Raw genomic sequence first — 13,420 nt, forward strand, 5'->3', positions numbered from 1 at the left:
TCCAGGAGATATTCGCTGGCTGGGGAATTCTGGGAGTTGAAGTCCAGATATCTTCAAGTGGCCAAGGTTGGGAAACACTGGTGTAAAGGAAGGTGGAGAGGAGCAGCAAGGAAAAATTCAAGCCCTCTTATGCAAAACTCTGGCGATAAAAACGGGCTTGATATATGGCCGGCCTTCAAGATAAAAGCGAACTTTAATTCCAAAACAGGAGAGACAAATAGGAACGGTCTGATTGGGGGACAGTGCAGGTTGTGCTGTACTCGCCTACGCAGTCGACACATACCAGGTTGTTTATTTCGCTGCTTTTTACTACCAGCCCACAGCCCGGTGGGTTGGATTCTGAGGCCTTTGATAAGGAAGCTCTCTTGGCACCTAAAATTTCCAGCCAGAGGAATGAATGGGACAAGGTACGGTGGCTGGTTCGCCACAACCAACTCACTGTGGCCAACTTGCCATGGCAATCGCATTTCGACTTATATACCACTTCACAGTGCTTTTCCAGCCCTCTCTAAGCAGTTTACAGAATCAGCCTCTTGCAAACCCCAATAATCTGGGTCCTCATTTGACCCACCTCGGAAGGAAGGAGGGAAGGCTGAATCGACCTTGAGCCCGTAGGGAGATTTGAACTGCTGAACTGCAGCTAGGGGTTTGGTGAAGGAGCCTGCAGTGCTGCACTCTAACCATTGCACCATCCTGGTTCCCTCCCTCCTTCCCTTCTCTGCCTCTTTTCTTTGTCTCCCTCCCTCCCTTCCTTCCTTTCCTTCCTTTCCTTCCTTTCCTCCCTTCCTTTCCTTTGCTTCCTTTCCTTCCTTCCTTTCCTTCCTTCCTTCCTTTCCTTCCTTTCCTTCCTTCCTTTCCTCCTTTCCTCCCTTCCTTCCTTTCCTTCCTTTCCTTCCTTCCCTTCCTTCCTTCCTTTCCTTCCCTTCCTTCCTTCCTCTCTCTCTTGCAATAGGATTTAGACTTATATACCACTCCATGGTGCTTTTCCAGCCCTCTCTAAGCAGTTTACAGAATCAGCCTCTTGCCCCCAACAATCTGGGTCCTCATTTGACCCACCTCGGAAGGAAGGATGGAAGGCTGAGTCGACCTTGAGCCGGTGGGGAGATTTGAACTGCTGAACTACAGCTACCAGTTAGCTCTACGTAGCCTGCACTGCTGCACTCTAACCACTGCGCCACCCCCAGCTTTGTAATTTCTATAATTTCATTACAGACAGTCCTTGACTAATAACAACGGAGCCCAAATGTTTCCGTTGTTAAGTGAGACCATTTGTTAAGGGAGTTTTGACCCATTTTACGACCTTCCTTGGTACGGTTGTTAAGTGAATCGCTGGGTTGACAAATTAGTTAGCAAGGTTGTAAAGTGAAGCTGACCTTCCCCATTGTGTTTTGTTTGCCAAAAAGCCACAAGAGGGGATGGCGACACCTCGGGACACAGCAACGGTCAAAGGTACGAACTGGTGGTCAAGTTTCTGAATTTTGATCCAACAGAATAGAACAGAACAAGAACTAGAACAGAGTAGAATAATAGGATAGGAATAGAACAGAATAGGATAGGACAGGACAGAACAGAATTCTTTATTGGCCAAGTGTGACTGGACACACAAGGAATTTGTCTTTGGTGCAGATGCTCTCAGTGTACATTAAAAAAAAAGATTGATTATAGGGATAATAATTTATCATTTAATAATAATTTATTAGATTTGTATGCTGCCCCTCTCCGAAGCTTCAAAGGTTGTTAAGGAGAGGAAAGGGGGCAGGGGAAACAGGGGGAGGGGAGAGGAAATGGAGAGGGGAAAGAGAGAGGAAAATGAGAGGAAGGGATGGGAGGGAAGAGGAAGGGACAGGAAGAAAGGAGGGGAAGGGAGAGAAGGAAGGAGAAGGGGATGGGAGGAGGAAGAAGAGAGAGAGAAAGAGAGAAAGAGAGAGAGAGAAAGAGAGAGAGAGAGAGAGAGAAAGAGAGAAAGAGAGAGAGAAAGTGAAAGAGAGAGAGAACGTGAAAGAGAGGGAGAAAGAGAGAGAGAGAAAGAGAGAGAGAGAAAGAGAGAGAAAAAGAGAGAGAGAGAAAGTGAAAGAGAGAGAGAACGTGAAAGAGAGTGAGAAAGAGAGAGAGAAAGAGAGAGAGAGAGAGAGAAAGAGAGAGAGAAAGTGAAAGAGAGGGAGAAAGAGAGAGAGAGAAAGAGAGAGAGAAAGAGAGAGAGAAAGAAAGAGAGAGGAGAGAAAGAGAGAGATGGCCTGAACATATCCATGGAGTGATCAGGAGCCAAAGAAAGCTTTATCTCTTAAGATCAAGATCCAAAGAAAGACAGGGTCTTACTCAGCAAGGCTTTAGTTATGAAAACAAAAACCTAGACATTCAATTTCTGGCAATTGCTCTACGTTTTAGAGCCAACTTTTAGCGCAGGCTCCGCCCTCTCAAAGCGATGCAGACTTGGAAAACACAGGTCTGGTTTAAGCCTTGGAGACAGAAACAGATCTTCCTTTCTCGACCAACATCTGCATAAATCCGAGGTATCCAAACCTTGGGAACTTCAAAACCTTGCTGGCTGGGGGAATTCTGGGGCTTGAAGTCCACCGGTCTTAAAGTTGCCAAGGCCGGACACCCCACCCCACCCTGATGTAAACAGCTTATTCTCTGAGTCCAGTCAACGAAGCAGTGGAAGTGATGTGCCGGTGTCTGGAGGCTGTTGGGGCCTGGATGGGTGTCAACAGACTCAAACTCAACCCTGATAAGACGGAGTGGCTGTGGGTTTTGCCTCCCAAGGACAATTCCATCTGCCCGTCCATTACCCTGGGGGGGAAACTATTGACCCTCTCAGAGAGGATCCGCAACTTGGGCATCCTTCTCGATCCACAGCTCACATTAGAGAAACACCTTTCGGCTGTGGCGAGGGGGGCGTTTGCCCAGGTTCACCTGGTGCACCAGTGGCGGCCCTATTTGGACAGGGAGTCATTGCTCACAGCCACTCATGCCCTCATCACCTCGAGGTTCGATTACTGCAATGCTCTCTACATGGAGTGACCTTTGAAGAGTGTTCGGAAACTTCAGGTCGTGCAGAATGCAGCTGCGAGAGCAGTCATGGGCTTTCCCAAATATGCCCATGTTACACCAACACTCCGCAGTCTGCACTGGTTGCCGATCAGTTTCCGGTCACAATTCAAAGTGTTGGTTATGACCTATAAAGCCCTTCATGGCACCAGGCCAGATTATCTCAGGGACCACCTTCTGCTGCATGAATCCCAGCGACTAGTTAGGTCCCACAGAGTGGGTCTTCTCCACGTCCCGTCAATAAACAATGTTGCTTGGCGGGACCCAGGGGAAGAGCCTTCTCTGTGGCGGCCCCAACCCTCTGGAACCAACTCCCCCCAGAGATTAGAATTGCCCCCACCCTCCTTGCCTTTCGTAAGCTTCTTAAAACCCACCTCTGCCATCAGGCATGGGGAAACTGAGATATTCTTTCCCCCTAGGCCTTTACAATTTTATGCATGGTATGTCTGTCTGTATGTTTGGTTTTACAATAGGGGTTTTTAACTGTTTTTAACTGTTTACATTGGATTGTCATGTGCTGTTTACTACTGTTGTTAGCCGCCCCGAGTCTACGGAGAGGGGCGGCATACAAATCCAATAAAATCAAGATCAATCAATCTCAATGGCATTTGGCATCACTGGTCCCCCCACCTGAGATAGAAGGGACCGTGGTCATCGATAAGAATAAACGGTCAGTCTTTGCAAGTGCTCTGAGCCTCCACTTTGGGGGGTCCCAAACCCTCTCCCTTTCTTATTGGCTTGCCACCCACTTAGAGGGCGGGTCTGCTGGAAAGAAAACAGGTTTGCAGCTGAAGACAACGTTGTTACTTCAAGGGATGCTCCTTCAACGTGTGGGGCCAAGCTGCAGGAGAGGAATAAGCCTTTCATTTTTACATCGTGGAGTTAAAAGTCTGCCCTGCTCATAAAAAAAGAAAGGGCAAATATCTCTGGTCCCTTGGCAGCTGCTTTCCTAGGTCATGAATATGTCTCCAAGCCTTGCTTACTATTATTTATAGATTGAGCTGGGGAGACGAAGCCGACTTAATTGCAGGCCCGCAGAGAGCTCTGGGATCAGTAAACAGATTTGTTGAAATGCAGTTATTAAATTTCATGCCAGCTCTATTTATTTATGTAGAAGTCCGAGGTCCAATCTCAGCCCTAAAGTCCGGCACCTGGACACTTCTACAGAGGTATAAGGAATCCTTGATTTCTAACCATTTATTTAGTGGCTGTTTGGAGTTACAACAGCACTGACAAAGCAAAACCAATGGGGAAGCCAGATTCACTGTATAACTGTGCTACTAACTTCACTGCAATGATTCACTATGGTGGGAAGAAAGAACATAAAATGGGACAAATCTCACTTAGTGACAAAAAAACTTTAACTCCACTGAGGTCGTAGATTGAGGACTACCTGCAATTACTTATTTATTTATTAATCTAATTTATATGCCCCCCAACTCCTCGAGGACTCTGCTGGGGCAAGAGAGGTTGAAATATGGGGCAACATTCACTAAACCACGATCTCACTCAGCAACAGAAATGTCGGGTTCAATTGTGGTCGTAAGTGGAGGGCTACCTGTAAATAAATCATTTAAAAGAGTTTCTACTCTTTCTTGTTCTTTATCTGGTGTTTTTACTCAAGGCTACTAAATTACTCAAGGGGATTAATTAGGGGTTCCATCAAAGAATTTTTGGATATCAATTTATCAAATGTCTGTTTGGATAATCTATCTTCATGCCTGGGACCTTCAAAAGACTCCCAAGATTAATAATATCCCTAAGGCACCCATATACTATCTCGTTACCTTTAAAGCTTTTCATGGTTCAGGGTCTGGCTATCTGCAGGGCTGTTTTCCCCTTGTAAAATCTGCGTTTCCAATAAAATCGAATAAACCTAGGCTCCTTTCAAATCAGAAATTAACTCCTTCTCCCCTCACTCGGAGATGTGCCGTGGAAGAATGCTTTTTCTGTCATTGTCCCCCTCCTGGGGAAAATTAGGAATTGTCCCAAATTACAGTACAGTGTTCCCTCGATTTTCGCGGGGGATGCGTTCCGAGACTGCGCGCGAAAGTCGAATTTCCGCAAAGTAGAGATGCAGAAGTAAATACACTATTTTTGGCTATGAACAGTATCACAAGCCTTCCCTTAACACTTTAAACCCCTAAATTACAATTTCCCATTCCCTTAGCAACCATTTAGATTATTACTCACTATGTTTATTTATTAAAGTTTATTTAAAAAAATATTTATTAAAGGCAGAAGAAAGTTTGGCGATGACATATGACGTCATCGGGTGGGAAAAACCGTGGTATAGGGAAAAAACCCGCGAAGTATTTTTTAATTAATATTTTTGAAAAACCATGGTATAGACTTTTCACAAAGTTTGAACCCGCGAAAATCGAGGAAACACTGTACTGCAAAACAAATTGTTATTCTATAAGGGTTTGAAAGGAGAGTTGTTCTTAATATCTCTCAGCAAAATGAGCTGTTTCTTTCAATTTTAAGGGTTTAAAACTCCAGATATAAGTATGATCGCCTTACAATCCATGGATTTTTAGTTCTGATTTTGTTTATGCTACCATTGTTCCATTTATCTGTCTTATTTCTCTCTTGTAAACTCAAGCTACAGATTTGCATGGTTTGTGGGTTGCTCAGAATCAGTTTGACTGCAAAACACGGTAAACAAATAAATTGGGCGTCATATTTTCATCTCTTTATGAGTTGTTTCTGACTTAGATAGAAGCATTTGGTATGAAGACTTGGCTTACCAATGGCTACTGTGTGAAGGAGAAGGAGCTGGTTTCATCTAACATGTTAAGCCAAACTAAACAGTCTACATTCCTGAAATAGACCTAGAGAGATATATGAAACTGGTGCATGGTGTTTGGCTTAGCTGAAGCCCCAGCACATAATATGCAAGTAGTCCTCAACAAATCTCACTTAGCAACAAATAAAACTGAACTCCATTGAAGTCGTAGATTGAGGACTACCTGCAATTATTTATTTATTTGCACTGCACACTAAGATAACTAGACACAAGAACAGTTTTTCCCCGAACGCCATCACTCTACTAAACAAATAATTCCCTCAACACTGCCAAACTTTTTACTAAGTCTGCACTTCTAGTTCTACTAGTTTTTTCTCATCCTTACTATCCTCCATTTCCTCCCACTTAGGACTGTATGATTGTAACTTGTTGCTTGTATCCAAAGATTTTTATTAATATTGTTTCTTCATTGCTTACTTGACCCCTATGACAATCATTGTTGTACCACATGATTCTTGACAAATGTCTCTTTTCTTTTATGGACACTGGGAGCATGTGCACCAAAGGCAAATTCCTTGTGTGTCCAATCACACTTGGCCAATAAAGAATTCTACTCTATTCTATTTATTATTTATTTATTAATCTAATTTATATGCCCCCCAACTCCTCAAGGACGCTGCCATGGCAAGAGACCAAAGCCATGACGAACATTTGTCGTTAAGTGAGACATTTGCTTTGCCTTCATTTTACGGCCTGTCATTTTAAAAAAAAGTTATTAAATTTGAGTCAGCCGCCTGATTGCTATCACTATTGAATTGACCTGTTTTATGACTGTCACGACCTGCAACCATGGATGGGCAGGCTCCATTACAGTCGTAAGTCGAGGCCTACCTTTACAGTCATGCAAAAACCAATGGGACATCGAGGTTGAAGTATTATAAATATTTTCGGTCACTTTTATTTCCTCGGGATGGAATGGGGAGGAGAACATACCTTTCTATTTAAGGGGACAAAGTACTGGTGGTGGTTTGCAAGAAAACTATTTTATTACCAAGAGCAGAACAGTGTTCTAGCGGCTGAAGATTGGGGAAAACTTTCCATTCCCAAGAAGTTTCCATCCCTCGGTCCAAATCCCTTCCAGCCAAGCCATCAGAATGCCCAAACGGCTTCCTTTCTGCCATGGTGGATTTGTATTGTTGACATTGCGAGTTGAATTTTAATTACAAAAAGAAAAAAGAAAAGGAACGGGTTAGCATGTAAAGGAACGAAGTTTGTGCTGGAAAGATTTGGGCACTGTTTTGATTGGAGAGAACGATTATTCAGCTTCAAAACTAAGGACCGTTTGTTGGCTGCTTTTAAGTTGTGTCCAACCTTGGTCATTTTAAGACTTGTGGACCTCAACTTCCAGAATTCTGGGAGCTGAAGTCCACAAGTCTTAAGTGTCTAACGTTGGATATCCCCAGTCTAGACCACTGCTTCTCAACCTTTAAGATATGGAGACTACAACTCCCAGAATCCAGCCATCTTAAAGCATGCTTCTGCCGCACAAATCCCAGCGACCAGTTAGGTCCCACAGAGTTGGCCTTCTCCGGGTCCCATTGACTAAACAATGTAGTTTGGCGGGACCCAGGAGAAGAGCCTTCTCTGTGGTGGCCCTGACCCTCTGGAACCAGCTCCCCCCGGAGATCAGAACTGCCCCCACCCTCCTTGCCTTTCGTAAAGTTCTTAAGACCCTTCTCTGCCATCAGGCATGGGGGAACTGAGACATCTCCCCCGGGCCTATACAGTTTATATATGGTATGTTTGCTTTTAATAATGGGGGTTTTAGTGTTTTTTTAATTATTAGATTTGTTCTTACATTGTTCTTGTTATTGTTGTGAACCGCCCCAAGTCTACGGAGAGGGGCGGCATACAAATCTAATAAATAATAATAATAATAATAATAATAATAATAATGCTGGCTGAGGAATTCTGAGAGCTGACGTCCACAGAGTGACCAATATTGGACACCCCTATTTTAAGCTCTTATTCTGCTTAGGATTTGAACACCATTGATACTTGATAAGATCTAATAGCAAAGTGTCATTGAAGGATTGTGCAACTTCTCCAATGGATCGAATTGTGATTTTAAGAAGAAAGTGTAGTTCTTGCTATGGAAGCCACAGGAGGTATTATTTTCAACGAAGAATAAGTTACAAATAACCTACTGGTATGCATTGCTAAAGAGAAGGGGAAAAACCTAAAAATAATATATACTGCTCAAAAACAAAACAAAGGGAACACTCAAAGAACACCTCCTAGATCTGAATGAATGAAATATTCTCATACTATACTTTGTTCTGTCCAAAGTTGAATGCGCACAACAGCAGGTGAAATTGATTGTCAATCAGTGTTGCTTACTAAGTGGACAGTTGGATTTCACAGAAGTTTGATTCACTTGCAGTTATTTTATTTATTTATTTATTTATTTATTTATTTATTATTTATTTATTTATTGGATTTGTATGCCACCCCTCTCCCTAGACTTATATTGTGTTGTTTAAGTGTTCCCTTTATTTTTTTTGAGCAGTGTATATATTTATGGGTATCACTGCAAGACACTATAAAGTGGTGCGGTGGCCTAGAGGTGGAGTCCTTGCCTCACAATCGGAAGGCTGTGAGTTCGATCCTAGGTAGAGGCAGACATTTCTCTCTCTGGGCAGATTAAGAATTTAAATGAACAAAACTCCCCAGTGGTGACAGGAAGAGCATCTGGTCAGTAAACACTCTGCTTAGCTCCATTCAGTTGCCCAGACTCCACCCCGCAAGATAGTATGGGGTCATTAAAAGGAGATGATGACAGGAGGACACTATAGGCAGTCCTCAACTTAGAACCACATGCTTAGTGACTGTTCTAAGATACAACACTGGGGGGGGGGACTTTACAAGGGATCCTCACACTTATGTTGCAGCATCCCCAATTCCAACATGATCAAAATTTGGATGTTTGGCAACAAATATATGTTTGCAACAGTCCACATCATCTGATCACCATTTCAACAGTTCTTAGCTGGCTTCTGACAAGAATAGTCAATGGGGTAAGCCAGAATTGCTTAACAATCTCTGATTCACTTAACAATGTCGTCTGGCGGGACCCAGGGGAAGAGCCTTCTCTGTGGTGGCTCCGACCCTCTGGAACCAGCTCCCCCCAGAGATTAGGATTGCCCCCACCCTCCTTGCCTTTCGGAAACTCCTTAAAACCCACCTCTGTCGTCAGGCATGGGGGAATTGAGACATCTCCCCCTTGCCCATGTAGTTTCTGTGTATGATTTGATTGTGTGCTTGTTTTTTATATGTATTGGGGTTCTTTTGGATTTTTTTAAAACTGTAATTTAGATTGCGAAATATTAGATTTGTTACTATGTTTTGTTTACCATTGTTGTGAGCCACCCCGAGTCTGCGGAGAGGGGCGGCATATAAATCCAATAAATCTAATCTAATCTACGGTAATCTAATCTAACTTCAGTGATTTGATTAACAACTGTGGCATAAGTAGGGGGAAGGAGGTCCCAGTATTGGATGTAACTCATTGAACAACTGCCCTGCTTAGCCATGGAAATTCAGATCCGAATTATGGTCATATCATAAGTCGAGGACTGTTTGGACCGGAATCCAAAACCAGGATGAAATTATTGGGAAACTGAAAGTCCGTTTTCTCCTGTTCTTTTTAATCCCTCACATTTTATCCATACAACCAGAGGCATCTTTTTAATGCCTTGCTCCAGCCCCTTCTGTTTCTCCATCCCCTTTCTTGGTCTTTGGACCTCAGCATGTAATTCTGCAATACACACACACAACCATCTGTTTGGGGAGGGGTCATTCCTTTCCACAATTCATGCCTGGCACTTAATGTTGCACATAGGATAAGGTAGTGTTTCCCAACATTGGCAACTTGAAGATACTGTATCTGGACTTCAACTCCCAGAATTCCCCAGCCAGCATTCGCTGGCTGCGGAATTCTGGGAGTTGAAGTCCAAATATCTTCAAGTGGCCAAGGTTGGGAAACACTGGGATAAGGAATTACCTAGGGCTATACTGTAATAGCATTTAAGAGTGGGCAGCATTTTAAAAGGAAATATCCTCATCTTCTACTGACATCTTGTGGTTAGAAATGGACATAGATCTCTGTCTCCACATTTGAGAACTGTGCTTACAGATGAAATTTAGACATAAAATAACATTATTGTCACTTTGTACCCTAATTGGCATACATTAAAATGAAATTTTGTTGTAGACAGTTCTCAGATAGTCACCACGGTCTCCAATATACATTATATAAGCATGACGAAATAAGTAAATAAATATAGAAAAGCATAGCACAGCACAGCATACCGTGTTTCCCCGAAAATAAGACACTGTCTTATATTAATTTTTCGGGGGTGCCTTATATTTCTCAAATAAGACAAATTCACAGGCAGAAAAGTTGACACCCCCAAAGAAAGTGTACCGTGCGGTACACTGATTATGGTACGGTACCTGTCAGTATGGCACCCACCCACACAAACGGTGGCACTTATATGGTACAACAGTATACTCCCGCTATTGCAGTTCCCCCACGCTTGACGACAGAGGTGGGTTTTAAGGAGTTTACAAAAGGCAAGGAGGGTGGGGGCAGTTCTAATCTGTGGAGGGAGCTGATTCCAGAGGGTCGGAGCCGCCACAGAGAAGGCTCTTCCTCTGGGTCCCGCCAAACGACATTATTTACATAGTTCCTTTAAGTGACCATTCAAATTTACAACAGCACTTTAAAAAATGATTTGGGTCGTTTTTCAAACCACCGTTGCAGCATCTCTCTGGTCACACAATCAAAATTCAGACGCTTGGCTCATATTTATGATGGTGGGAGCATCCTGGGGTCATGCGATCCCCTTTTCTGACCTTCTGACAAGCGAAGTCAACAGGGAATCCAGATTCACTTCACAACCATGTGACAACGGCAATGATTCATTTAATAACCGTGGCAAGAAAGGTCATAAAACACTTAACAAATTTCTTACTCAACAGAAATGTGGGGGCTCCGTTGTGGTCATTAGTCAAGGATTCCCCCATTTCATCCTCCAAACCATTAAATAAAAATTATTTTAAGAGCGCAAAACCAAGCCCCATTTGATTTCTCTAATCTATAATGTTTCTCATTACAGCAACTTTGAGGCATGTGGACTTCAACTCCCAGAATTCTTCAGCCAGCGATGCTAACTAACTCAGGGTCCATATAAAGAGAAAGGCCGATCTGAGTGAAGTCCCAGACAAATACCCATCGATTTAAGGCATCAGCCAAACTGCCCATGAGAACCTCAAGGAAAACCAAAAGTCCCTCTAAGCCAAACTTGGCAACATACCACATGATTGTTGGCAAATGTCTCTTTTTCTTTTATGTACACTGAGAGCATATGCACCAAGACAAATTCCTTGTGTGTCCAATCACACTTGGCCAATAAAAAATTCTATTTAAGACATGTGGACTTCCCCAGCCATGCACTCCTAAATGTATTAACTGCTTATCTCCAAACTTTTCTCATCTTTTGAAATTTTATAATGCTATTTTTATAATTTTAAAACTATTTCATTTTAAACTAATTCTGATTTTAAGACTAATTTTACTGATTAGATTGTAGAGTTTACTGATTAAGATTGTACAGTCCAGAGTTCCTTCTCTGAGGGAAATGAGCAGTTAAGAAATAGGAAATTATTTATAATATAATAGTCTGTCCATGTAGTGGTGTTTTTATTTTCAAACTGTCATCAAAACCACTGACATTTCACTAAACTCAATTTTTGCTATAGAACTATCAAGAATTCTTACAACACACTTTCACCTAAACTATCTCCTTTCTCCTTATCAGTTAATTAGTTCCTATCAATCAGAATCAAATTTAAAATCTGCTAATCTGGTCTCTTCTTCTGTCTTCCCAAAGGGAAGACTGCCAGCAAATCAAAATTGGAAATTCCCTGGAAAGATAACCATCTCATGTAATTTGTCTCCCAGCTCCTTTCAATCAGTAGTTTTTCATTCTCTTTTAATGACCTTCTAAGATGTACTTCCAAAAAGTGCCTACATTTTTGATACGACTGATGTATTCTCCTAAATATTTATTTATTTATTTGTTTTGTCAAGTACATATTGGTGGTATACAAAGATATAACAATATTCATATACTGTACATGATAGTAATAAAAAAGAAACATGAGGACAGGGGACGGAAGGCACACTGGTGCACTTATGCACGCCCCTTACTGACCTCTTAGGAATTGGGAGAGATCAACAGTGGATAGTCTAAGACTCTAAGGGTAAAGTTTTGGGGGTTAGGTGATGATACTAGAGTCAGGCAGTAAGTTCAACTACTCGGCTGTAGTTTGTATCTGTTGTGTGCTTGTGTGTAGTTGTGGTTGAAGCTGAACTGAATGAGAGAAAGAGGGAGAAAGGGGTGAGGGAAAACAGGAATGGAGAGAGAAGGGAGGTGAAAGAAAGGATGTGAGGGAGAGAGAAGAAAGGAAGGAGACAAGGGAGGAAGGGAGTAATGTGAGAAAGAGGAAAGGAGAAAGGGGTGAGGGAAACAGGGAGGAATGGAGAGAAAATGAAAGAGAGAGAGAAAGAGGGAGGGAAGAGAGAGAAAGATAAAGGAAGGAGAGAGAAAGAAGGGGGTGAGGGAAGTGGGAAAACAAGAAGGAATGGAAAGAGGAGAGGAAGGAGAAAGTCTGGAGCATGGAGAGAGAAACAGAGAGGGAGAAAATGTAGGAAGGGAGGAATGAGAGAAAGAGGGGGGAAGAAAGGGGTGAGGGGAAAACGTAGGAATGGATAGAGAAGGAAGGTGAAAGAAAGGATGTAAGGAGAGAGAAGAAAGGAGAGAATGGAGGAATGGGAGAAAGAAGAATGGAGAGAAAAGGGAGAAGGCGAAAGAAAGGAGGAAGGAAGGAAGGAAGGAAGGAAGGAAGGAAGGAAGGGAGGAAGGAGGGGAAGAGCGAAGGAAAGGCCTAGTCAACCCCCTTCCTTCGCCCTCCCCCTCCTCTGGGGGGCGCCCTTCTCTTGGTGGGGGGGAGGGGAAGCGGATGAACCGACCCACTTACCGCCCACAAGAGGAGGAGGAGGAGGAGGGGGGTGGCGCCCCTCTCCGGACCCGGCCGGGAGTTTCTTCCAACGGCGCGCCGCCCGGGAGGCTGGGTCGTCCCCCGGGCTCCTTCCCCGGCCTCCGCGGCCTTCCCTTCCTCATCAAGGGGGGCTTCGCGGCCAGCGGGGCGCCTTCCATGCCGAGCGAGGCCCAAGGCGGGAACCGAGCCAAGAGCCCGAATGGCGTCGGCGTCCGTTTGAAAATGGCGGCGGGGCGTTCGCGGCCAATCAGCGGCGCCGGCCCGTTGCTAGGAGACGCCCGGAGCGAGGCCTAGCGCCCGGCCCGAAGCCTACCCTCGCGCCGGTTTTTCGGCCGGCTGAGAGGGCGAGAGGGCGGCAAACGTCGGCGGGGGGCGGGGCGGGGAAGGGATGGGAGCGCAGAACAGGCCGCCGTCTACCCTAGCAAAGCCGGGGAGCGGGAGGTTGAAGCTTTTGGAGTCGGACGCTTTGTTGCTACAATAGTTCTTAAAACACGGTGG

The 13,420-nt window shown here is 43.9% G+C and overlaps 1 protein-coding gene across 1 annotated transcript in view; it reads right to left on the reverse strand.

The window, feature by feature from the left end:
* NET1 (neuroepithelial cell transforming 1) overlaps positions 1-13,136 on the reverse strand; it is an 82,556-nt gene extending 69,420 nt beyond the window's left edge. Inside the window, exon 1 of the mRNA XM_070754479.1 lies at positions 12,902-13,136. Coding sequence (XP_070610580.1) covers positions 12,902-13,080 — 179 coding nt within the window. The 5' untranslated portion in view covers positions 13,081-13,136. The remainder of the gene's footprint in view (positions 1-12,901) is intronic.
* Between the last annotated feature and the right edge of the window lie 284 nt (positions 13,137-13,420).

The sequence above is a fragment of the Erythrolamprus reginae genome, chromosome 6 (genome assembly GCF_031021105.1).
Source record: "Erythrolamprus reginae isolate rEryReg1 chromosome 6, rEryReg1.hap1, whole genome shotgun sequence".
Taxonomy (NCBI): domain Eukaryota; kingdom Metazoa; phylum Chordata; class Lepidosauria; order Squamata; family Dipsadidae; genus Erythrolamprus; species Erythrolamprus reginae.